At 38.2% G+C, this 26,439-nt stretch overlaps 1 protein-coding gene across 2 annotated transcripts in view; it reads left to right on the top strand.

The window, feature by feature from the left end:
• VAV3 (vav guanine nucleotide exchange factor 3) overlaps nt 1-26,439 on the top strand; it is a 397,225-nt gene that overhangs the window by 183,459 nt on the left and 187,327 nt on the right. For both annotated transcript variants that reach the window (XM_056139015.1, XM_056139014.1), the window contains exons 8-15: nt 2,379-2,482; nt 4,462-4,561; nt 11,133-11,228; nt 14,812-14,880; nt 16,570-16,656; nt 17,839-17,924; nt 19,939-20,071; nt 20,430-20,539. In XM_056139015.1, coding sequence (XP_055994990.1) covers nt 2,379-2,482; nt 4,462-4,561; nt 11,133-11,228; nt 14,812-14,880; nt 16,570-16,656; nt 17,839-17,924; nt 19,939-20,071; nt 20,430-20,539 — 785 coding nt within the window. The remainder of the gene's footprint in view (nt 1-2,378; nt 2,483-4,461; nt 4,562-11,132; nt 11,229-14,811; nt 14,881-16,569; nt 16,657-17,838; nt 17,925-19,938; nt 20,072-20,429; nt 20,540-26,439) is intronic.

The raw sequence follows: 26,439 nt of genomic DNA, 5'->3' as shown, positions 1-26,439 counted from the left end.
TGATACCGCCTGCATTGTTTGTACTTCCTGTCATGAGGTAGTAGTTTCAGTTAAATTTCATGGCTGATGCCTCTTTGTAATATGGGAGTTGTCTTCTTGTGTCCATCTTCCATTTCTTGCCCTGTGCCTCTTCCTCCTCCTCAGTTCCAGTTGCAGACACTGTCCTGATGACTTCTTTCTCTTCCATTGCCTCTGTTTCTGCTCCTTACTACTTTATTTTGGGGGTCTTTGGAGTTTTGGAGCACACTCAGCAGTACTCCTGGCTCTGCGCTCAGGGATCATTTCTGGTGGGCTTGGTGGACCATATGGGGCGCCAGGGATCGAACCTGGGTCAGCTGTGTGTTAGGCAAATATCCTATCTTTATTATTATTATGATAATGATGATGTGTATTATTGCTCCAACCCCTCCTTACTACTTTCTGATCCCAGTTATATCCATTTTAACTCCCATTTCTGAAACAAATGATGTCTCTGCATTTTAGTCACACAGTTTTAATAGTAATATGTGAGAAGCTTTTCTTCACATTCATGTAGACCTTTTGAATTTCAGATCTCTCACAGTTATTTTATAACCCTAAAAGAAAATTGACCAAGAAACATAGAAGCAAGTAGAATACTGTTCTTGAGTCAAGTTCTGGTTTGGGGGGGGGGGGGGCGGTTAGATTCAGAAATCTCAAATTGATACAACTTTATTCTGGTAGGCAGAGTCCTTCCTTAATTTCAACTCATTTAAAATGCTTCCTTATGTAGGGCAGTGGAAAGAAGGCTGGCATCAAAATATTTTGATTATAAAAGATTATAAAAGTGTAAAGGCCCTTTGTGGCAGACACATTGTATGAAAGTAACTCATAAAAAGCCTTTAAAATATTTTACATTTGTACTCTTTGGAGGCTTATGCACATATATTCTGCTTTCATAATTTTTTGCAAAGCATACACAAACACAGAGTGGAAACTTCTTAATAAAATGCATTTATAAATTCTCTGTATTAGAATATAAGAAATATCCTATAGAAATTAACTATAACTATATAGGGAGATTTCTTATATAAGATATAAGATTTTAAAGAGATTTCTTAAATATAGATATAAGAAATCTCCTTAAATAGTTATAGTTAATTTCTACCCATGTTGTACAGTAGATACCTTCTATTTCAGTTGCTAATAAAAAGCTACACCATTTAAAAAAAGAAAAAAAATGCCATGAGTCAAGTTCTTTCATCTCTGGAGAAAGCTCTGGCTCTGACTTAGATGCACACCATATATATACAATATATATGCTCACATACAGGCTTGCCTTGTGTCATCCCTTTTATTTTGATTCTGGTATAGTCATTGGGTGATACAGTTTGCTGTAGCATGTATACTGGATTTGGGTCACATGGAGACCTGGTCATTGACTTGTGACTTAGCAGGAAGGAAAAGAAAAAGTCCGCATCACTAGAACTTTCAGAATAACACAAACTGCATGTGGCAGGAAGGTGAGGATATTCAACCACCGAGATACGGTCACCATGACTGATAATAATTCTTATTCTTGTGGCTTTTCCATACTGCTCAAAAGAATGACAGGGAAAACAGGGTCATGTTTTGTATCTGCCCTACTAAGAAAAGGATATTTTGTGAAGTTAACGTGTGCCCCATGGTACACAGGAATAGATAATGGCAGCATTGGCACTTAGATTCAAATTCCCTCATTTCCTGGCTGTGACACGTATTTATTGCCTGACTGAATGAAAATTACTTGCTTCTCAGGAAAAATGTAAAATTCTGACTTTTGAGTTCTCAAGAACTGCCTGGTACAATTTATTTTCTCCTTATTTATGCCATTAACTGTCTGATTTCAAGTAATTTAGTTTGATTATTGTTGGTTTAGCACCAAGGCGCCATTAATTGTCCAAAGCACAAGTCTACATTTTTATGTCCCTAGGACATGAGTCATTACTGTCAATAAAACATTAACCACTTGGATAGTTTTGTTTAAAAATTTTAAGTGATTATAAAATGAAATGAGCTAGACGTATTTTTCTCCAAGGAATTAATTACCCTTTAATAACTATTGCGATGCTGGCTGTTCTCACAGGACACTGACATTTTCAGTCAGATCTGAAATTACAATTTCTCATGTACAATGACACCCCCCACCCCACTTTCCCATTCTCTGTCCTCTCTCCACCGTTCCCTTCCTTTTCCCCTTCTCTCCTTTCTTCCTCTCACTTCTTGCCCTGTCCTCACCCATCTCAGTATTGTAGTGGAGGATTCATATATTGAGAAGGTTCAGCACAGCTTTGAGGAAGACTCTAACAACAGTAGTTCTGAGTTGGAAGTGATTCAATTGTTCTGATTCATGAATTCCTTTGACACTGTTCTCTTTCAAGGAACTTGTCAAAGTTCATCGGAGCCTTATGCAGGAGATCCATGATTCCATTACAAATAAAAATGATCAGAACTTGTATCAAGTTTTCATTAACTACAAGGAAAGGTAAGTAATTTAAAACTTTATGGCTGTTAGTTTTAAAAATTGTATCAGAAGGTCAAAATTACAATTAATGTTACAGTTCAAATTATATTATTAGCTTGCTTATGTATAGCAGTTTCTACTGTTCATTTATATCCCATGATAACAGTAATTAGAATGTGGGTATAATTAATCACAGAGTGGTAGTTTGATCTCTGTGTGTATGTTTATACCAAAAAAAACACCCCAAATCCTGTCTTTCACTGTAGTGATTAGACTTGTGTGTAAATCAGAAAGCACAAATTGTTTTTTTTTTAATTTTTGTTTGTGAAACATCATGAGGTACAGTTGTAGACTTACAAGTTTTTGTGCTTGGGCTTCAGTTATACAATGATCAAGTACCCATCCCTCCACCAGTGCCCATTCTCCACCACCAATGATCCCAGTAACCCTCCCACCCCCCACCCCCGATCCCACCCCGCCTCTGTGACAGGGCATTCCTTTTGTTCTCTCTCTCCTTTTGGATGTTGTGGTTTGCAAAAGAGGCATTGAGTGGCAATCATGTTCGGTCTATAGTCTACTTTCAGCGTGCATCTCCCATCCTGGGAGGATCCTCCCAATACCCTTTACAGATTGTTTTAAGAATTTGTCTCTACTGAACTCTGTAATCTTCTGATCTTCAGGAAGATTCTTTGAGTTTTCTCTTCATCTCTGTATGTTGGAAATCATTTTGTACCTGGTAATTTTTCCAACTCTTAATATGTTCTTATTGTCACTTTTGAAGTATTCAAAAAAGCATTTGTAGCTAAAATAGGTTTCCTTTATAAGTTTGAAAAAATTATCTGAGATGCTGACATGGTTTAAATGACATGGAAATTTGCTTAAAATATAATTCTCTAAAATTGAGTGTTCTGGTTTCCAGTGCTAAGAATTGACTAGAAATCTTGGTTTTGCATTAATAATGGTAAGTTAAGCATTATCATCTTATTGGGAATATTTTTTCCCAGTGGGGTATTAAAAGAAATAATAAATTAACCAACTTCATTGCAAAATATTTATATGACTAGTAGAAATACTCTTCCTAAAGTAGGTTAGACCCCATGCAATATGAGCTGTCTTTTAGCCAAGATAGTGTCTTTTATCTTCACTCTAAGATAATATATTTTACCTAATTAAAAAGTAGAAAGTACATATATGGTGACTGCTATCATAATATATGAAAATATTGAATATTGTGTTGCACACATGTGATACATCTGTTTTGCCCTAATTTTTAAAAGTGAAGAAGAGAAGGAAGTTTACTAATAAGTGAAGAAATAAATAGCAAATGTAGCGTAATTGTCATAGAAAGTTAGACTCTGAATATGAGCAAACAGTAAAAAGTTAATCTCTTAGCAGGAATATGTTTTTTAATTTTTTAAATTTATTTAATTTTGGGCCATACCTGTTGATGCTCAGGGATCACTCCCGGTGAGCTCAAGGAACTATATGTGGTATCAGAGGGGTCCAACTTGGATCAGCCATATGGAATACAAGCACCATTGCCCACTGTACTTTCACTCCAGATCCCTTGTAGGAATATAAACAAATTTTTAAGGTTTTTTTTCTGTGATATACTCACATATGTATTCATGTACTCAAACGCCCCAAACCACTGTGAAGTCAGTCTGAAAATATTTACCTGTTATAAGACTGAATTAGGGCTCAAATTTAGAAACTCAAGTTTTGTTTAAAACAAAAAACATTCAACTTCATAAATGAGTTAGAGTTAGACTCTGTCTGTGATGTGTGTGGGTTGAAAAAAGGGAGAAAGCTGAGGCACAGAGAGACTGCGAGGAATCTGTATGGGGCACGCAGGCGAGAAGTGCAGAATATGGAAGATTTTTTTTTTCTGATGATTCCTAGTTGTAGTTTTAAATAGATGAAAATTCTTCCTACTTTCCCTACCATGTCACTCTTGCTTTTTGACCAACATGTTAATTATTTTATTGAATTTTTTTCAGGTTGGTTATTTATGGACAGTACTGCAGTGGAGTGGAATTAGCCATCTCTAGTTTAGACTACATTTCTAAGACGAAAGAAGATGTCAAACTGAAATTAGAGGTGCCTCTTTATTTTTCCTGTTTTATTTTTCACATGAAGTAAAGTTCATGTAAAAGCAAATCTACTACTTTTTTCTGATTTTTGCAAGAGTAAATTTATGCATGTGTTCTGTATATGATTATTTGTCAGTTTTGTAAAATATTTGAACATATAGATGTATAAGGATTCGGTGGTGGTGTGGTATGGAATGTGATATGCCTGCCCTTCAATTTCTTATTTTTTTGTGATTTTCTTTGGGGTGGGATGAGGGATGGGGTGGAAACCTAACAGCTTAGGTCTTACTTCTGGCTTTGTGCTCAGGGATCTTTCCTGGGGACTCAGGGGACCATATTTGGTGCTGGGGATCAAGCGCACATCAGCCACATGCAGAGCAAGTGCCTTAACCACTGTGCTCTCTCTCTGGCCCTCTGAAACTTTTCTCTTAGTGGTGTTGTTGATCCTGGTGCCTAAATATAATTTTTTTAAAAGTTAAATATTTAGTATATTAATTTAGGGCCTTTGGTTTTCACGCATTGTTTCAGGTTCTCATGAATTTGATCTATCTCTCTATATCTGTGTCTATACACATATATACACACAAACACATAGCTTTCCTTTTTCTCTCTCTCCTCTTTCTCCCTCTATCTTCCTCTCCCTTTCCAACTTCCTCTCCTTCTCCCTCTCTTTCTTCTATCTTCCATCAACACCTGGCAGGGAGGCAGGGGTCAGGGCTCACTCCTAGCTCTACACTCACTCCTAGCTCTAACTCCTTGTGGGCTCAGGGGATCATATAGAGTACTGGGAAATGAATGGTCAGCTGCATGCAAGGTGAATGCCTTACCTGTTGTACTATCTCTCTGGCCCACATATTTTTTTTATGGATGAGAAAAGATGACGTTCAGAGAGGTCATGAATAATTTCCCCAAGTTGCAGCAGGTACAAGACGACTTAGTTATATGAGATAATGCGTATGTAGGTTTAAGATATTTATTAAAATATAATACACTAAAGGCAGACGTAACAGTGGCATGGGTATGAACTGTAAGAAGGAAGACAGACATAAATATGGTAAGATTAAGTGGTATGTGACAAGCACTAAATAATAGTGTTCCATGCGTGAGATGTAGCAGTCACTTAAATATAGGTAGAACGCAGAAGATTTATATGGAGAGGTAGCCTTTGAATCAGATTCCCAGAATTTGACAGATGAGATTCCTGGGAGAGAATTCTGAAAGAATTGGCAAGCCTTCACTTGAGAATTAGGAACTTGAGAAATATGGTATTTCTCAGTATAAACAGTATAAACAGCACGTGGTCACTATGGCAACCAAGTCTGGAAATTATTCTTCATCTTTGCTTTGCCCACCATTTCTTTCCTAGGTATCTTTACACTTTTAAAGATCTTTTGAAAAGTGGTTGTGATACGAATTATCTCAAATCCATTATACGCTTTTCTACCTGCTTAAATTTTAGGTCAAGCTATATTGTTGACCCATACATGACTGTAACTCGGATGTCTCACTAATACCCTTTTAGCTGCTCTTCGCTTTTAGCAGTGAGATTAGGTGATGAATGGGGGATGGGTGGAGAGGCAGATTTCTAAGTTTTGTTTGAGGGCCACACCCAGTGGTATTGAGGGCTTATTCCTGGCTCTTTGCTCAGGGAGCACTCCTGGCGAGCTTGGGAGACCATATGGGATGCTGGGGATCAGACCCAGGTTGACCCGATGCAAAGCAAGTGCCCTCCCTATTGTACTATCACTCTGGTCCTGAAGCAGATTTTTAAACATCAGAATCTTGTCACATTTTACTGCCTCTGATATTATTTCGTAACGCGTAATTCTCTCCTAGGGTTGTCATTTATTAGACAGATTGAACATCAGCAGGTTTCCAAATCATTAATGATTTCTGGTGCTTGGGGCACATCCGGCTGTGCTCCAGGCTTACTCTTGGCTCTGTGATCAGTGGCAGGACTCAGTGGACCATATCGGGTGCCAGGTGTGCTGTGTGCAAGACAAATGCTATATCCACTGTACTATCCCTCTGGTCCCATCCCTTACCTTTAAAAAAAATTTTTTTTTATTGAATCACAGTGAGGCACACAGTTACAAAGTTAATGATTGTGTTTCAGTCATATAATGTTCCAACACTCTTCCCTTTACCAGTGTGCATTTCCCACCACCAGTGGAAAATGGTCTCAGTTTCCCTCCTCTCCTCCCACCTGCCTTTATGGCAGGCTCTTTCTCTCTCTCTTTCTCTCTCTTGCTCTCTCCTCTCCTCTCTCCTCTCTCTCTTGTTCTCTTCTCTCTCACACTCTCTCTCTCTCTCTCTCTCTCTCTCTCTCTCTCTCTCTCTCTCTCTCTCTCCCACCCCCTATTGGGCATTATGGTTTACAATACAGATACTGAAAGGTTATGCATGTCCCTTTACCTACTTTTAACACTCAGTTCTGTCCAGAGTGATCATTTCTAACTATTATTGTCATACAAATCCCTTCTCTAACCTAACTGCTCTTTCTCCCCACACACTTGTTACGAGCTTCCAACAATTGACCAGTCTTTCTGTCCCCTGTTTTTCCTTGGATATTAGTCTCATACTAATTTTTTATATTCCACAAATGAATGCAGTCATTTTATATCTGTCCTTCTCCTTCTGACTCATTTCACTCAACATGATACTCTCCACGTCCATCAATTAATAGGCAAATTTCATGACTTCAGTTTTCCTAACAGCTGCATAGTATTCCATTGTAGATGTAACATAGTTTCTTTATCCAGCCATCTGTTCTTGGGCATTTGGGCTGTTTCCAAATTCTTTTTTTAAAAACAATTAGTAAAACACCATGTGGTACAGCTGTAGACTTACAAATTTTTGTGCTTGGGTTTCAGTTATACAATGATCGAGTACCCGTCCCTCCACCAGTGCCCATTCTCCACCACCACTAATCCCAGTATCCCTCCCACCTCCATCCCCCCCATCCCACCCTGCCTCTGTGGCAGGGCATTCCCTTCCACATTCTGGCCATTATGAATAGTGCTGCAAGGAACACAGAGAGTCCTGTTGACAGTCCCTTGTTGTTGTGGACCTTATGTCTGGAGATAGTGTAATATCTGGAGATAGTGTAGTCATCACCACTAAATAACATCTGACCTTGTTTAGTATAAAGGGTTCCTGCTCCTCTTTAAAGAACAATCTAGAAATAAACATAATCCACACTGCCTAAAATGCAGTGGAGAGATAAAAGTTGGCAATTTATTCAAGTAGTTTCTAATGGAACGCTCATCAAGCCAATTTAAAAAATAAGCATATAAAATTTCAGTTCAATAAAGCCATTAGGAAATTGTCAATCAAACTCTCAGCTTTGTTTGAATGTTGCTCTTTCTTCTTTCAGATTTGCTGCTGAAATCCTGCTCAGGGGGCATTCTCTGGGATTCTAGATAAGAGTTTCTGAAGCCACTGTCCTCTTGGGAAAGAGGAGGGGGTTCTTGGGCTGAGTTTGAAAGACTTGGCCTCATGCTGCTGCCTGCTTATTCTCAACTGAAAATCCCTTATTTCTCTGTAAATTAATTTATCAAATCACCCTACATTGCAAAGTTACGAAGTTATTTGTGATTGAGCTTCAGGGGTTCAGTATTCCAACACCAGTGTCCACTTCCTTCTGCCAGTGTCCCCAGTTTCCCCTCTGTCTCCCAGCCTGCCTCTCTGTCGGGCACTTTTTTTTAAACCTCACTTTTTCCCCTTTAGGCACTGTGGCTTACAGTTCTGTTATGGATAGCTTATGCTCATCACTCTACTTCCTTTCAGAACCTCTGTCCACATCCAGAGTGACTGTTTCCTTTCATCATGGCTGTAGTGGTCCCTTCCTTGACCTTTCCCCCATCCTTCCACAGTGTCAAGCTTCCTACTAAAGACCAATTCTGCCTTTTGTTTCCATTGTCTCTGGGTGTTAGTTATTCCCCTACTGTTATCTCTCTCTATCTCTGTAGATGAGGAAGATCATTCTGGGCCTGTCCCTCTCCCTTTGATCCACTTCAGTATGTTACTCTCCGGGTTCAACCATGGTAGCAGCAAATTTCCTGACTTTGTCTTGTCTAAGAAGGTAGCACTCCATTGTGTATGTGTACTGTGGCATCTTTATCAGGTCAACTGCTCTTTAGAAGTTCCAATTTCTGAATCAGTGCCAAATAAAAAATACTCACTCAGATACTTGCTTCAGCAGCTCCACAATTATTCTTTCCTCGTATCATCTTATGCAAGTCCCTGCTTGGTGGATGGGAAGCTGATTTATTTTTGGTGTCTTCTTTTGGTACTTTCTTCATATATTCTTCATATCTTTGTGTTTATTTTTGCTTTTGTTGACTTTTTTTCCTCCCTCAACCCACCCCATATGTTATAACCAACGTAACATCAGATGAAGGGTGAGAGAAGCATTTTATCTTGTTCTGTAAGAAATTCCATTTTATTTTCTTCTCAGTTAGAATTGGGCTTAGGCCAAGCAAGGGACTATATGTTTTGAAGAATATCTTGTACTCTTTATTTCTTTCAGTACTCATAAGCTTCAGCAGTGTCAGGCTCTCCCTTGTAACTGATGCATGTGGGATTAAGTTTTTTACCTCCTGAGCCTCTAACTTAGGGTTTGAAGGAGCGAATTTCTTATTCCAACCATTTTAAATTAACTTTTGTAACATAGAAATGTGAATTTTTAAATGTATAGTTTTTGTTCTTAACACTGTGTTAAGATGTCATAACATAAAAAGTCTAAAGTACAAGCTAATTCCAGGAAGCTTAAAATGCAGCTGGGATGATAAAACTCATTCATTACAATGATATTAGCAGTTTAACCTCCTATTTGAGACCCATGATCCAGAACTCTCAACAATCTGTAGAGGCAAGAAATCAGTTGAAATAGTTATCTTTCCAATGAACCGAAGAAATTGACAAGACATGAGCTAACATGTGAGGATATGCCCCCAGTTCTTCTTTCCTAATATCTGTAGTCAAGTGCTCATTAAACCACTCTGGTCATTAGAGCTAATGGTGTTTGCTTTATAGCTGTGGATAATATATCTTTCAGCATTTCAGAAAAGCTAACTGTGTGAGCACAATTGGACTTAGGTTACATGACGATGTTTTATGGAAATGTATTCTTTCTTTGAACTACACCCCAGGTATGTGAGAAATATGAAAATCAGAATAGTGACGTGTCACATGGATTTGCTTAAACTCATTTAAACTTAACTTTTGAGGTTTTAAAAAATTAAAATACTTCACCATGTCCCAGTTAATGTCAAGAGTTAACATTACTATTTTTAAACAATGCTGTTTTGTTTTGCTTTGAGGCCACACCCAGTTTGTGTAGGTGCTATTCCTGGCTCTGTGCTGGGGGCTAGGGTGTTGCCTGGTGGTGCTTGGAACTCAGGGCTGGATACATGTAAGGCAAGTGAGTTCATCTCTTTACTATCACTCCAGCCCTTACTTACTTATTTTTTGGTAGGGAAGCCATAGCTGTTGTTACTCAGCGCTTACTCCCGACTCTGTGCTCAGGCATCATTCCTGTCAGGCTCAGGAGACCATCTGGTATGCTGCAGATCGAACTCTGGTCAGTGGCATATAAAACAAGTGCCCTGTCCATTGTGCTATTTCTCCGGCACCCAGCCCTTTAATTTTTAAGAAAGGAGTGGGGGATTTGAAAAATAAAAATCTGAGGCCAGAGAGATGGTACAGCAAGGAAGGCACTTGCTTTGTGTGCAGCTAAACTCTTGTCAATTGTTGGCACCACATATGGTTCCCTGAGCATCATCAGTAGTGATCCCTGAGCACCAAGCCAGGAGTAAGCCCTGAGCACAGCTGGCAGTGGCCCCAAACAAACACGAAACATGTCTGAGACACTTTTTTAAACTTTGAATTGAGTAGTAGTTTTGTACTTTAGCACACTTACGGAGTTAATCATTCTATTTTGTTCAGTCTAATAAATAAGCATTAAGCATATGATACTAGGTTCTTAGTAGTATAAAGTCATGATATATTAGAAAAAAGATATGTAGAACAGCTATTAGAAGACCCACAAGGCACAGAGATCTTAGTTTTGGTTGGGATTACAGTTTTTAAAGAGGATTTGAATTTTTGCTGGAAACTGAACAAAGCACAGGATTGATGGAGAGAATGAAATGAAGTAAGGTATGATGGGGGGAAGGTCCATGGCAGGCCTGATGAACAGGGACTTGTTCTTGATGCCGATGGTCCATCTGAGCAAAAGAAGTTAAGTGGGGGAAGACCCTGGAGGTCCACTGAAAAAAATTTTCTGGGCCAGTGTGATAGTATAGTGGGTTCGATCGCCGGCACCCCATATTGTCCCTTTATAATCCTACAGGAGTGGTTCTTAAGTGCAGGAGCAAGAGTGAGCAGTGCTAGGTATGGCCCCCAAATCACAACTTTCATGCATAAAATAGTTCTGTTCACTGATTAATATTTTAAAGGAGGATTTATTAGAGAATAAAATACTGCATCATCAGTTTTGCTTATGGGTTTGAAACTTTTCAATATTTGTTTTATGATTCCCATCAAACTAAAAGTTTCTAAAAATATTTCATTAGGAATGTTCCAAAAGAGCAAATAATGGGAAGTTTACTCTTCGAGACTTGCTTGTGGTTCCAATGCAGCGTGTGTTAAAGTATCACCTTCTCCTCCAGGTATGTAATGCAAAACTGCATAGCTGGCTTATGTATCCTTTTAGTTGATTTATTTATTCAAAAGATAAAAGTGAAGTGTCAACTATTCTCCATATACTCCATATTTTAGGCCCTGTTCCCATAAAGTTTTCTGTGACAGCTATGTGGAGTATAACAGAACAGCTGGAAGTCTTTTCTTCTTTTAGAAGATATCCTGTATCTTTCACAAGGTCACATTTTGTGTCCTTTAAAAAGAACTGATTACCCCAAGAGTAAGAAATAAGGAAAAATAAAAATGTCCCTTTTGTCACATTTTGCATATTTAGCACTAATCATTTGTTAGAATATTAATGGTGCTATATATCTGAATTTTGACAGGTTAATTGTATTAGAACTTTTGTCTTATAACCGTAAACTAAAGAGAATTGTGTCATGTTCTGTGTTGCTTTCTGCTATAGTAAATTATAATAAGACTACATTTATTTCAAAGTGATTTTTGTTATAACCCCAAAGCTTATGGTTTCCACGGTTAGTCCTCTAATGAGGGTAGAGAGTCTTATAAATTTAATTTGATAGCTGTACCAGGAGACTCATTAGTTCTGCTCCAAAGAAATGTCTTACTGTATTAGTCTGTCAACTCTGCTGATGCTTGTGAAATGTCATTTTAAAAAGATCTACTACCTGTATGTGAAATATAATTTTGAGTCTGCTGTGCTTTGTACATCTTGTATATTAAATTTCTTGAACTGTGGCTGCAAAATTATTAGTCATATCTATTTTTGTTCTACTGAGAAATCAGAAAATTTCAAACCTTGATTGTTCTTTAAAAATGCATTAAAACATTTATAAGATCTAAACCCAAAGCAACTTAATCAAATTGAATTATATGAAAAAATAATAAGGAAGACTTTAGGCAATCAGTTTCTGAGACATCATGGAGCTAAAAACATGTTTGAAATAAGATGATTTATTTTCTAACTTTGATATAGTCAAATATAAGTTGAAGAACTTAGAAGGTGAAATTATCATGAAATATTTACCTTGGTCACTATAAGATTTTAGACTTACTTGAGCATAAAATAACCATACCGCTTTTGATATTTAGTAAACTTAAAACATTTCTTTTGTTTTTTAAATTTCAAGAGTGTGTTTAGTTCCAGAATGATCTTTTTACAATATGAAATGTTTCACTTATTGGTACCACACAAAATTAAAATTCTAAAAAATGTATTTTATCTTAAAAGAAGATAGAGTAAAATTCCTCAGCCACCTGGAAATTTGCTGGATGAATGTTGTTTGATTTTGAACATTTTCTGCTTGGCAGTAAATATACTTTAATGTTGAAGTCACTTTTGCAGACAAAGATTTATACAACAGATTATTTTATAGCAGATATTTGAAACTTGGGATAATTATTTAATAAAGTAAAAAAGTAATAGAAATGAGAATAGCTTTGGGGGCTAGAGAGATAGCAGAAAGAAGGGTTAAAAGTGTTTCCCTTGTTGTGTGTTTGATCTTATTCGAACCCCACAGTCTCTAGAACATTGCTTGGCAACATTGCTCCATACTTTAAAAAAAAGTATATACCTTTAAAAATGTTCATTCTACTTAACAGATTCAGGGTTTTAGGGTCTTGAACTAGAAACTCTGCAGAGACCTTCAGGGTTTTCGTCACCTACAAACATCATTCAGGTCTCCTGATACAGCCCTCTCTTGAGCACAGAAATGGTGATGCAGAATGTCATTAGCCCAGTGTAGCTCACTGTGACTGAGACAGAGGGTCCAGAGGTGATACCGATAAAGGCAGAGCTATTTATGCTGAATGAGACTAGGGGTTCAGAGGACTGATGCCTGAGTTGAGGGTTAAAAGAAAACTGAGAGTTTTTACAATAGATTGAAGGAGGAGAGAAAACATTATGTCCATGCACTTCAGTTCCTAAAATGTAGTCTCGAAAGGAAGATGGTTCCTACGTGGTGCTCCGGAGGCCCTTGGGGATCACCCCCAGTGATACCCTGTTATCCTGGTTGATGGTTCAGTTTGCAGGTCCGAGGATGTGGTGTTGCATGGATCCTCTGGTGTCAGGGATCACTAGGGCCACCCGGCAATGCTCAAGCACCTACATGGCTAAACCCTGCAATGCTGGGATGCAGAGGGGAGGGATATATAGCAAGTGGTGCCAGAGGTCAAACTGGGGTTGGGGCAACCCTCACCCTTCTACTCTCTTCTTGTTCTTGGAAAATATTTTTGAGACTGGAATTAATTTAGTGCGTATATGAACTAGATTGTTGGGTGAAAGTAGAAAGAGAATTTAGGAGATAGTCATGGAATTCAGATCACAAGTTATCTAAGAGGAATAGATGGCAACCAGATGCTTTTGTGCTCACCACAGAAGTCTAAATAGGAGAAAGAGACAGGACATGATTTACACTTTAGAAACCGAATTCTGGCATCCACAGAATGAAGTTTGTAGTGAGCAGAAGTTGTTAGCCAGAAGGCTGATCAGAGGCCTGCCGTTATGATCTCTTTGTAAATAAGCAAGTACCTCTACTAAGAGGAGTGGTTTTGAGGGAGGAGCTTTCAGTGTTAACTTCAGGAGAACATAGTTCTCTTATGGGTTAACCTGTTGGAAGAACCTTCAGTCTAAACATAGGAAAGGAATAGAATGGTGGTGAACGTATGTTGTTTGAGAATGTTGGGTTGGAGGGCCCAATCGGACTGAGTTTTCAACTCTCTCGTAGGTGTAGAAGTCTGGAACTTGTGTGAATTTTGGGTTGAGCAACAAGCAGAAGTCTTAATAGCGGACACATCCAGGTTAGGGGTAGTTTCTGTGACTACTTGCAGCCATGCTGAGCCTGGCTCCATGGATTTGTAGATTAAACCTGATGATGCTTGGGAACCACCAGGACCTCTTCCAGTGGTATTATAATGGGGAGCCAGTGTACACTGAGATGGACGTCAGCACATTAGATAGTCCCCATCCCTACAGGCCATATCCCTTACCCCAAGCATATGGTGTTGAGAGTGCTTGCCACATTAGATAAATACCAATGATTTGAATAATAGTTTTGGTTCAATTTGTAGGGCATGTAGTATAAGGGGGGGGGGGGAGTGGGTGAAGTGAAGATCAAGGGAACAGTGATTCTTTAAGGTAGAGATAAGGAATTTTGAAAAACGGACAAATAGAAATTTAGAATGGACTAACAAATAGTTACAACCACAGGCGATCCCATATCCTGATGTTAAAGAGAGGTCTAGTCATCAAAAGTGATAGAGAAGTTGAGTGTGAAAGTGTAGAAGCAGAATCCATCCAGTTGGCAATGAGATCCATCCAACATCTGGGAAGAACGTTGTTGTCAAGGTCTGGGAGAGAACTCAGATTGATAGTTGAGTCGCGGACACTTTAAAGTTTTGTTCTCTGGCTCTTTTGGTGTCAGTTGGTTCTCATGTAAGTTGAAATATCTGCTAAAATGTAGAGTGTTGTCAAGTCAGATTTTTTATGTTGCGGTATAAATGATGATCAAAATGATCTATTTTAACTTTTTTCCCTTGTCTTTAACTTGGCGAAGGTAGTACTTATCTCTGTCGACTGTGTCTTCTGTCTAGGAACTGGTCAAACACACCACCGATCCTTTGGAGAAGTCAAACCTGAAACTGGCTCTCGATGCAATGAAGGTAAAAGGCAAATTTCTCACAAACTTGTCTTCTAAATTTTTGCCTAAAAATAAAAGAATACATGCTGTTAATTCACATGTATGACATGGTGCTATATATTGCAATATATAGGAATACTTAGTTTCAGTTTTGTTGGGGGAGAACTGGGCATTTTTATCCTGACAAATTCTTTCGTAGATTTATTGTTAGATAACAAAACATAAAACCAAGAGATATATGAAAATGTCAGATATTTATGAAAGAATAGCAACTTTCATAATGTAATGGTCTTATTTCAGATGCCTTTCATGGTTACTAAGGGAAAACAATTTGTTTGAGTAAGTTGACAGGTCAGAGTAAGTGACAACTTCATGGAACTGGTCTCACATTTCCCCCACACTTACCATACCCCTGAGGAAAGTGAGGATGCAGAAACCAAAGTTTTTCATAAGTGAGGATGATCTTCCATGTTTACCTTTGTTGAGACTATGTATCTAGAAAGAGGATTTAGTTTGGGTCTCTGTCTTTTGGGTAAATCTGAAAATTAACTATAGTAGAATTGGGCAGAGTTTTTTTTTTTTTAACACATTGAAGAATATGGAAAAACCCCAGTTTCTGTCTTACACTAAGATGGCTTTGAAATATTTTCCTTAACTTAAAAATAAATAGTCTCAAAAAGAGAATGCCATTGCAACTCTTCATTGTCATGTCTTTAGCCACCCATCATTACTTATTTGCTTCTCTGTGCCAATTTCAGTGTCAGTTCTACTTTTTAGCTGATTTTAGTATCCTGTCAGGAAGCATCCGCACAGTTTCTTATTACTTTTTTATGGAAAGGTCATGCCAACTTTGAATTTTTAAAGAAATCTTTTGTAGGTATACCTATGAAAACCCCGACTTCTCTCTAGAGGAACTGAGCTAGGAACTGCTTTTCATGATACTTCTGCAGCTGCCGGTGAATTAAAGAGGGTATAGAGAAACGTAAAGGACTTCAGAGATAAAAAATAGGAAATCTGGAACACTTCTAATATAAATAGCTATTTGCTTTATGGAAAGATTAGCTAATGTTTCCCACTCTATGATCAAGGCCATTTTAAAATAAGTGAAAGCACCTGGAGAACTTGGCATTGGTGGCTCACTTCTGTTCATTTCAGTGCTCCAGAATTTCTTATTCTTACCTCTCCTTTGATTCTCTTTTGCTGACATTTGAAATGGAACCCAAACCTGCTTCCTTGCCTGAATGATCCCAGGAAGTAATACACTGATCGCAGAAAACAGCCCCTCCCAGGCTCATGGTCTAATTTGACTGCTTGCCTTATTCTAATCTGACTCAGGGATAGATGTAATTCTCTCTAGGCCACTTATTCAGCTGATTGGAATTTACTTTTTTTTTTCTGACCCTGTTTCCTGTGTCACTGCTCTGTGCGGTGGCCTGTTGTGTTTGCTTTTGTGTTTCCTGCATCCTCACTTTCTGCAGTAGTGCGGTAAATGACACCGCTTCAGTCTTCCCAGCTGTACTCCAGACATTTATAAATTGCTTTTGAGATGCAGCTTTGACTGATTGGACATTCACTTTTATTGTCATTGAAAAGTTATGGTGGTTACTTTTACCACTAATGGAATTAATAATGTGTTTTCTTTCAAACAGTTCTCATCTCTCCTCTAATCTTATTGTGCCTTTGTTTTTGCACCCTTCTCTTTCTTCTTCAGGACTTGGCACAATATGTGAATGAAGTGAAAAGAGATAATGAGACCCTTCGTGAAATTAAACAGTTTCAGCTATCTATAGAAAATTTGGTATGTGATTATCATGCTACCCAGCTTTTTCACTGCAAAGTGGGGGGTTGGTGGCGAGGAGAATTCTGAGTTGTTTTTGAAGAAAAGATAGCTAACTTCAGATTTTCATTGTTCCAAGTTTTCTTCCTTTTTCTTTTCCCGAATTCCTCTGTTTGAGAGTATCTATGTGGAGTATCAGTACGAATTCTAAGCATCGAGTCCTTTTTATTTTTCACTCTCATTTGTATTGACTGAAGATTTCTTGTTAAATTGGTGGGTGGGTGGGTGGAGGAGGGGCACAGAAGTGCACTTAGAAGTGCTCAGGATTTACTCTTTATTTTATTTTATTTTATTTTATTTGCGTCATACCTGGTGATGCACAGAGGTTACTGCTGGCTCTGCACTAAGGAATTACTACTGGGGGTGCTTGGGAAACCATATGGGATGCTGGGAATCAAACCCGGGTTGGGCCATGTGCAAGGCAAACGCCCTACCTGCTGTGTTATCATTCCAGCCCCTAATTTATTCATTTTAATGTGTATTTACTGGAAACTTCTATGTGCTAGGTTTTTTACTTGGGGTTGGGTTATAACTAAGAACAAATATATCTCTGTGGTTGAGAAGACTTTACACAGAGAGCAGAAATTTCTGTGTTGAGATCCATGCCATGGAAAGGGTGCTACAGTTGAGGATAATAATAAGAGTTTTGGTTAGAAAAATATCCATTTGAACACAAAGGATATGAAGCCAGTCACAGACAAGAATAACAGAAGCCATTGCAAGGGAAATCCTTAGAGGTGGGCAACAATTGGGAGTGTTCAAACAGCTGTTCCATGAGGGTGAATTCTGTATCATTTTATCCTTAACTTAAAATAGTGGTTGATACACTATAGATGTTCTTAAATATTAGCTCTGTAATTTCCTTGTAAATTTTTGAATTCATTCAGTTTTCTATTTTGTTAACTAACTTCCCCATTAGGGTTTTAAGTAAAATTATTTGGTGTCATCAGTATCCCTCCTGGACTGACCAAGGACAGACTTCTAAAAAGTATGTTATAGGGACCTGGGATTTCTTGGAGTACGTGTGTTTGAAAGTGAAAAATGTTAAAATTTATGATGGAATGCTGTCGCTGTGTCTATCAAATATATTCTCTAAATTTGTTTCTATTTCTGCCTGGTTATGATGAATGTTTTACATTTTAGAACCAACCTGTTTTGCTGTTTGGAAGACCCCAGGGAGATGGTGAAATTCGAATCACTACTCTTGACAAACATACCAAACAAGAAAGGTGAGGGTGAGGGGAGGGAGGAGCAGTGTTTACTTTCAAAATAAGGGATTAGTATCAAGAGAGGGAAGATTGAAAACATCTTAAAAACAGTTCCCTCAGACAAGGGAAAGGGGAGAGAGAGGCTTTCTAAAATTTTCTCATAAAGATTTATTAGGTATTGTCCTCCCTGCTCTGTATCTATTGATTTGTCTGAATTTAAGTTCTTAAGAAGGAAAAGTGAAGACAATCATAGTTAAAATGTACGAGTTATGAAAAGAATAGAAATAAAGTTACAACTGAAAACCATAAAAGCACAGTTTGATTTTCTGTTGTTGTTTCTTTTGGTATGAGGTTTAAACCAAAAACCATAGTGTTTTGAGAAAGAAGTGAAGACCATTCAGTGAGATTTGCTTGAGGGAAATTTCTGTTTGGAACCCTTAAAGATTAGTGAGCTTGACCTGGAGGTTCTAATTATACAGATGCAAATTGTCATAGGCGTCTTGCTGTTTAAAAGGCTCTTTTCTGGAACTTCTGAAGGTAAGGAAGTTAGCCAGCAGGGGGCAGCATCACCTCTTGCTTCTGCCAGGCACCCAGGCGCTTCAGGTTGCTCTCAGAAGCTGCAGATGCTTTCAGCTTCTGCAGCAAAACAGGCTTAGGAAATGATGCAACTGTTAGCGCGATGTGAATGCATCATTATCACTGTTTTAAAAAATGTATAGGTGTTAACACTGGTTTACAAGAAGATGCAAGTCTTGGTACTGGATCTTAAGGTTTTGAAGTATTTTTCCCACGGAGCACATTGATATTGACAAGGAAGAAGAAACATGCTAGCATATAAATTTAACAATTTTGCTTATACATCCCACAGCCAGTGGTCCCGGCAGTCCATTAGATCTCAAAGAACAACATCCTGTTTTTTTTAAAATTTAATTTTAATTATTTGTAATGGAATCACAGTGAGATACATACACAGTTACGAAGCTGTTCAAGATTGGGTTTCAGTCTTACAATTTTCCTACACCTCTCCCTTCAGTACATTTCCCACCACCTGTGTCCTCAGTATTCCTCCCCTCTTTTGCTCCCCTCTCCCAGCCTGCCTCTATGGCCGGCACCTCTCTCTCTCTCTCTCTCTCTCTCTCTCTCTCTCTCTCTCTCTCTCTCTCTCTCTCACCCACACTGGCTTTGTGGCCTCAAACAAGTTATTTAATGCCTCTTGGCCTCAGTGTCTTACCCAGTGAAATGAAGATGATAACAATACCTAACTCAGCAGATCGTCCTGAGGTCATCTTTGAGTGAGTCATTCTTGTGAAACTGAGTCATCTTTGTGAAGCTAAGTCATCTTTTTGAAAGGGGTGAATGCTTCTCCAGGCATTCTGGCTAATCCTTGGTACCCTAAGTAGAAGTGAAATGCTATAGTTCTCATCTGTGACACTGTAAATGTTCAGTTTTGCAATAAAGCAAGAGTAGTCGCTCCTGAAGAATGCTTTGTGGGCTTCCCTTAGTTGTTCCTTAAAGAGCCACCATCTCGTTCTTGCTATAATTTTGCCTAATTTTTAATAGGGGCTAGTCCAGCTGTGCCGGGAGAGATTTGGGGGAGAGACCATTCCCAGCCATCCTGGTAGTGAATGAGAGGAGTTTAGCATATTGTATCCAGCTCTATGGTACTCAGGCTCTGGGGCATTGGGTACCATGAGGGATACCCACCAAATACTCTGGGGCCTAGTGGCAATGGAATTTGAGCTTGGGGACTTGACTTGGAGCCTTGCACATACTAAGCACGTGCTCAGTTCCTTTAAGCTACACCCCCATCCCCAGATTTGCTTATTTTTCGTATTAAATGAGGAAGTTGAGGTGCTGGAGGCATTTGTTTATTCAAGGGTGATGCCAACGTACGTGCTATTCCTTCTACTCTGCACATGGCCTTTATCTTGAGCTGAAAGGGAAAATAGTTGATTTAATAAGTTCTTCCATGGAAGATTAATATGCATACTTCTGTCTCTTTTCTGTGTCCTCCCCCATGCTCCCCACTCTCCAGGCATATCTTCTTATTTGATTTGGCAGTAATTGTCTGTAAAAGAAAAGGTGATAACTATGAAATGAAGGAAATAATAGATCTTCAGCAGTATAAAATAGCCAACAACCCTACGACTGATAAAGAAAATAAGAAGGTAAAATTTTGGAAGCTACTAGATATAATTTACTTGTAACTTTGATCATATATTGAAGTATATGCATTTATACATTCAGGAAAGGTGATTTATTAATACAGGTGTTTAGTTTCTAGAGATTAACTAGGAGCAGATGTTTGTGAAAAATAATTGGTCAGGGCCAGAACTGATATGATTAACCTAATGCCTTAAAGACAGTGAAATGTACTTGGCATAGAACTTGTTGTATCTGTGAAGTGGAATATAATAAACTCAGTTATTTACACTGACAAGGTTTGACGATGATTACTTACGATGTTGAAAAAAAGTTGGATAGATGTTTAATGCGTGTTAACCGGTATGATATTAATTTCAACAGTGGTCTTATGGCTTCTACCTCATCCATACCCAAGGACAAAACGGTTTAGAATTTTATTGCAAAACAAAGGATTTAAAGAAAAAATGGCTGGAGCAATTTGAAATGGCTTTGTGAGTATTTTCTGCTATTAGAATATCTTTCTCTACTACTTCAATCTCTTAACAAATAATGACTATTCATAAGAAGTAACCAATAAATGTACTCTAATGCTTGTGGCATCTATAGAGATTGCAGAAATAATTTACTTTGAGTTTGAGTGCTCCTTGGCTGTTTGATAACTTTCCTCCCTTAGGAGAGAGTTTCTGATGAATTTTTTCAAGAAAAAGAAAGAGGGAGCTCTAACCTTCTGTTTTACTGCATTTTCTGGGCATAATCTACTTCTTTATCCTTCAGCTTCCCAAGAAAATATTAATTATCCTAATGATAAAATATTAATGTAATTATTATGCTTTATATATACTAAATATAGAACCCTCAAGCACATATTCATATATATATATGTTTGCAACTATTTTATTTTTAATAAAAAGACTGAGTTCTCCCCTGTTTTTGTTTTTAAGTCATTTCTTATTTGATTCCTGGATAAATGGCTTGACATATCCAATGAATGCTTTTAAGGGCTTGATTTCTTTCAGTGTTCTTTCTTTTTATTAAATTGGACGCTCAACAAAGAGGTAGGAAATAAATCAGACCTGCTTCCAAAGGAATGGCATAAAGAGATGTAATTACACGAGAACATTTCATTATAGGGGTTTCTTTTTAGTCTTAATATTTTACAGATTAAAGGGAGTATAATGACCCTTGATATAGGGACATGTAGGTCAGCCTCATATTGAAACTGTTAGCAAAAGATGAAATTAAGAAAAAAAAAAGAATGTGATTTATTTCATTTGTCTTCTAGCATTATTTACTCTTTCTGGACAAAGACCCAGGTTTTTATGTTTGCTTTGTTCTGAAGTATTTATGTTAATATATAGTGGAGATAGGAACAGAATATTTCATGGTAGTCTTAAAGACAAAAAAAATAGTTTTTTTTTTTACAATTTTTTTCTCTAATGTTGTGTTGCAAGGTAATTAAGTTTATAGAAAATTCTGGGCTCGGTTATAGTTACTATTACAAACTATGTTGTTTTAGCTAATTTATTTCATGCCTCAAGGTCTCAGTTTCTTCTTCTGTAAATAGGGAAACTAATACTCATTTAAAATTCCAAATGATATATGTCAAGCATGTAGCTAACCAAATAGTACAACAGTCTTCTGGTATTGAACAAATAATATATTATGCCTACTCTTGCAGTTGTTTTAATATGATTTTGTATTTATGGTCCTAACACTCTATGAGAGTAGCCATAGCTAGAGGACATCTCCGAGTGTACTTATGTAACTCCTATAACTAAAATAATTACATGGTTTAATTGCTGTATTTTTTTTTTTATAAATTAAAGCCTGTTTTGTGCATTAGTGCTGTGACTTTTTTTCTATGAAGTCCTCTTTGATTTTAGATACAAGTCATGAATCTGGTGGACTCTGTTCAGTTTTTGTCAACCCTTGGTCCTAATTACACCCGTAGTGTGCTGTTAGATTGACTTTTCACTTGATGGAGGGCACTTGTAGTTGAGAAATTAGAATAGGACTGGCAGTCCACCTAGGCTAGTTATAATGTGCATAGGCTAAACTGATCTCAAGCCTTCGCTACTTGGAGAAGGATGCTCGTCTTGCCTTATTATATGGGTCCCTTTCCTTGCCTTTTTGTACGGGTTCTCTTCAGCCATAAAACCTTTAGAGATACTACGGAATTCTTTGTGGAGGAGAGTAAAAACTCTTGCCCCAGTGGAAACAGGATCCTTGGGCTATTTTATAGCCACAACTACATTTACCTTTATGCTTAGGTTTTCAGTTGCTGTAAATCAAATAGTAAACACTATGTATATAGTATGCATGGATGGATGAATGCTTTATCTCTTTCATTAAGTAATTGGGACAGGTAGATGAGGGGTGGTTTGGCAGTTCTCTGGGTTATCATCAAGGATTAATATTTGAATCTTCTCATTTTGTCATTATAGACGTTTGTTTTCATCTTCCAGATTGGTCACCATGGTATCCAAGAAAGCTTATCCAAGACAGCTAGAAAATCTACTTTCTGGGAAGCAAAAGGTCATCCCTCTTTTAGGGCATCATTGTAAATACACGATATACTTTTGTTATATAAAACTGACAAGTATTTGACACCAGAGCGATACTGTAGTGAGTAGATCACTTAACCTCGCATGCAGCCAACCTGGGTTCAATCCCAGGTACCCCAAATTCTGTCAGGAATAATCCCTGAGCACAGAGCCAGTAGCACTGAGCACCATTGTGTGTGCCCTACAGACAGAAATCCACGAGAAATCCTACTGAGCAGGACTTAATCAGAAAGACACATATGACAAAGCTTTAGGATGGATTGTGCCTGGCTAGGAATTGAGGTTCAGTATGGACAAAGGGAGAATTGGGTCGTCTAGGGCAATTTAAGGTAATTACCTTACACTTATGCCCATAAAGGAATATGGATGAAATTTAATATTCTACCATAAGAAAGAGAGTTATAGAATACATAGGGATCCTAGAATTCTTAATATTTGAATATTTTCTAAGCATCTCTACAATATAATTATACACCCAAAGAAATGACTTTGTAAAAGAAATATGTCAGAGTTTCATTGACTGCTGATGGTGAGATGGTGGAAGTAACTTTTGAGAATTTCCCAAAGTCAAAGTTGAAGACTTCAATAAGAAAAATTATGCAGTAGTATCAAAATAAAATTAGCCAGGATTTTACTCAGCATCAGAACTTATGTTCTGTTCTTTTTGAAACTCATTGTGCAGGAAAATCCTGCTTCTAGCTTTTGCAAGGTGGCTCTTGCCTGTCTTGTGTTTAGGAAAATAAAAATAATTTAGGTAAGTGCTGAAGCTTAAGATTTTGCCTATGGATCAAAAATTGCTTTGTTATCCATTATGTAAGGCTCTAGTCCACTTATTCAGTAATCCCTGGAAAAGAAAACTAAGAAAATCTGCAGCATTCAGGGCAAAGCACAAAAAAACAATAAGCCACAGGCCCTTTCCCTCTTGTCTTTGTCATGTTAACCTTGGCCCCCAAGTCCTCCTAGAACACTCTGGAGTGTTGCTTTAAGGAACTCTGAAAAGAAAAGGAAGGCTTTGGTGAGGTGATGGCAGGAAATCAAGAAAGGTGATATTTTAAGACTGATGAAATGCTTGCCAGTTCTATTTACAGGAGATGGCAGTTCTGCTGTTTATAGGATGATTGGATCATTTTTATTTAAAAAAATTGTAGATCACCTTTAAGGCATTTAAAATATCACTCTTAATTTAGAACATTAAAAAAAAGACCATAGAAAGGCGTGAATAAACTGTAAGTATCTAGTAAACGCAAATCACCTCCCCAGTGGTGACCTAAATCTCAGATTCTTCCTTTCCCAGACACATCCCCGTCCTTGCTCCGTAGCAAGAATCTGAACTTCTTTGGCCACCAACCACTTCCAGATTTAAAATGTGCAGCGAACCACATCAGAACTTGGCAAACTTCTGTAAGAAAGGCTGAACAGAGAGAAAAACAGCAGTGACCCACTTGAATAGGGTGGCAGGAAGAAGGCCTTTTTCCTTTGTCCTGTTAGATCCCTTCGCAGAACGGATTGTCTTAAGGTTGTTGTGATAGTCACTGTTTGGAGTGACTTGTTGTTGTGAGTCAGATAATGATCAAGAGGCATTACTCTGGTGGGCCTGCTCTAAAGAATCTTTAAATCTTTAAGAGACTGATCAATTCATGTTGCTTATTCTCATTTATTCCCAAGATGGCTTTGTTTTTGTCAATACCAAAATTTCACATAGTTGCCTGTGAAATAGGATTGCACATTTTTTTATGCCGGTTTTTGTAATGATGACAGAAAATGTGTATGGAAGTCCCTATAGCTGTATTCAAAATTAGGAAGCTATGGAGAGCTAAAGAAATTGTACAGTAGGTAGGGCCCTTGTCTTGCATGCTGACTCAGGTTCCATTCCCAGCATCACATATGGTCCACTGAGCCCGCCAGAAGTGATTCCTGAGCACGGAGCCAGGAGGAAGCTCTGAGCACCTCCAAGTGTGACCCCCAAATCAACAGTAGGAAGCTATGGATGTTTCCCTCAAATAATTATATCCAGTTTGTTTTCATGAACCTTTCTGTTAGATTTAAATTAATAAATATTGTCATGCTGATTTTTTTTTAACTCAGGAGATGCTGCTAGCAAGCTCAGGAGATTTTCAGCAAAGTAGTACAAATTCAGTGTTGTAGGATTAAGAATAGAGTTCAGGGTTGAAGTTTATAGCACTTTCTTTATCCAAGGGAGTACTAAAATAAGTGATAGGAATCAAATCCTATTATCTAAAACTGGAGTCAGATGCCTTTTCTCCCTCTTGCTCTCTTATTCTTTTTTCTCCCACTGTGACTAGGAGGGACCCGGAGGATCAGACAGTTTCCTAAATGTTCCAAGAGGAAGTCAAAGTGAAATATGATAGAAACTATCACAGAATTAAAAGACTTGGATTCTTCAAGAAAGAGTTGGAGGAAATAATAAAAAATAATATAGGGGTAGGGAGCAGTGGGGGGAGGGGAGGAGCACTGCTTATATGTCTGTTGGAGAAAGTGGTCGATTCTCAACTCCCTGCTGTAGTGTACTGAGGTGAACTGAACTTTTTTTTTTTTTTTGCTTTTTGGGTCACACCTGGAGATGCTCAGGGGTTACTCCTGGCTCTGCACTCAGGAATTACCCCTGGTGGTGCTCAAGGAACCATATAGAATGCTGGGAATCGAACCCAGATCAGCCTTGTGCAAGGCAAATGCCCTACCCACTGTCCTATTGCTCCAGTTCTGTCAACTGAACTTTTTGCCTTGAACTGCTTCTCACTCGTTTGACCCAGTTCTTGACAGTTTAGCAATGCATATTTAATTCCTCGAGTATGGGAAGGCCCTTTGGGGATGCTTGCACCATTGTTACTCCCCTTGTCTTCACTGTGGACTATGTGCAGAAATGCACTGTAGCACTGTCCTCCTGTTATTCATCAATTTGCTCGAGAGGACCCAGTAACATCTCCATCGTGAGACTTGTTACTGTGTTTGGGATATTGAATATGTCACGGGTACCTTGTCAGGCTTTGCTGTGAAGGCGAGGTACTCTTGGTAGCTTGCTGGGCTCTCCAAGAGGGCGGAGGAATCAAACCCGGCTCAGCCAGGCCAGCTGCACACAAGGCATATGCCCTACCGCTGTGCTATCACTTGGTATGTGAATTCCCAAGGGACAGGTTTACACTGATCATTAATGCCTACCAACATTTTAAGCCAGCATAGTTACCTATTAACTACATAGACTAGTGGGAGAGGAAGAAGAGAATGAAAAGCGGGTGTAGACAGTCTGGGGCTGGGGAATGACTCTGAGACAGGGCCTGCATTGCATCTTGGCGCCTGGATTGCATCCTCTGAATCTTGTTTCCAGGTTGCCCCCCTGAAAAGAGTGATCTCAACATGAGACAGATATGTGATTATTTGATTCTATGTATCACATTTAAGCTGAACCACTGTCAGTCTTTCTAATTTATTCCCCACCTGCTTCCAGGAGAAATATGAGGTCATCTACAATAGAAGGCCCATGTGCCACAGAATTTGAAAAAGAATCTTAAATAGAGGTCAGACAGAACAAAGTTACAAATTATTTTCCTTAAATTCAGACTCTGCTAGACAAAATCATTTTCTTGAAATGTACCTTTTGTCATTTGTATTATGACGGTAATGAGTATGTTTTTCACATTCCAAATATACGATTGTATTTTATCGAGCATAATTTACTTTAATCAAAAGATATTGCTTAGATATTTAAAGTATCAGAGAGATCATTACCAGAGGTAATTGCATTGATTCTGCAAATATTTCTTGAATATTTGTTTGTTGTCAGACACTATTGTACATTAATGAGGAAGCTG

The sequence above is a fragment of the Sorex fumeus genome, unplaced genomic scaffold (assembly GCF_029834395.1).
Source record: "Sorex fumeus unplaced genomic scaffold, SorFum_2.1 ptg000131l, whole genome shotgun sequence".
NCBI classification, from domain to species: Eukaryota; Metazoa; Chordata; class Mammalia; order Eulipotyphla; family Soricidae; genus Sorex; species Sorex fumeus.
The sequence above is the reverse complement of the archived record's forward strand: the minus strand, read 5'-3'. Positions and strand labels throughout refer to the sequence as shown.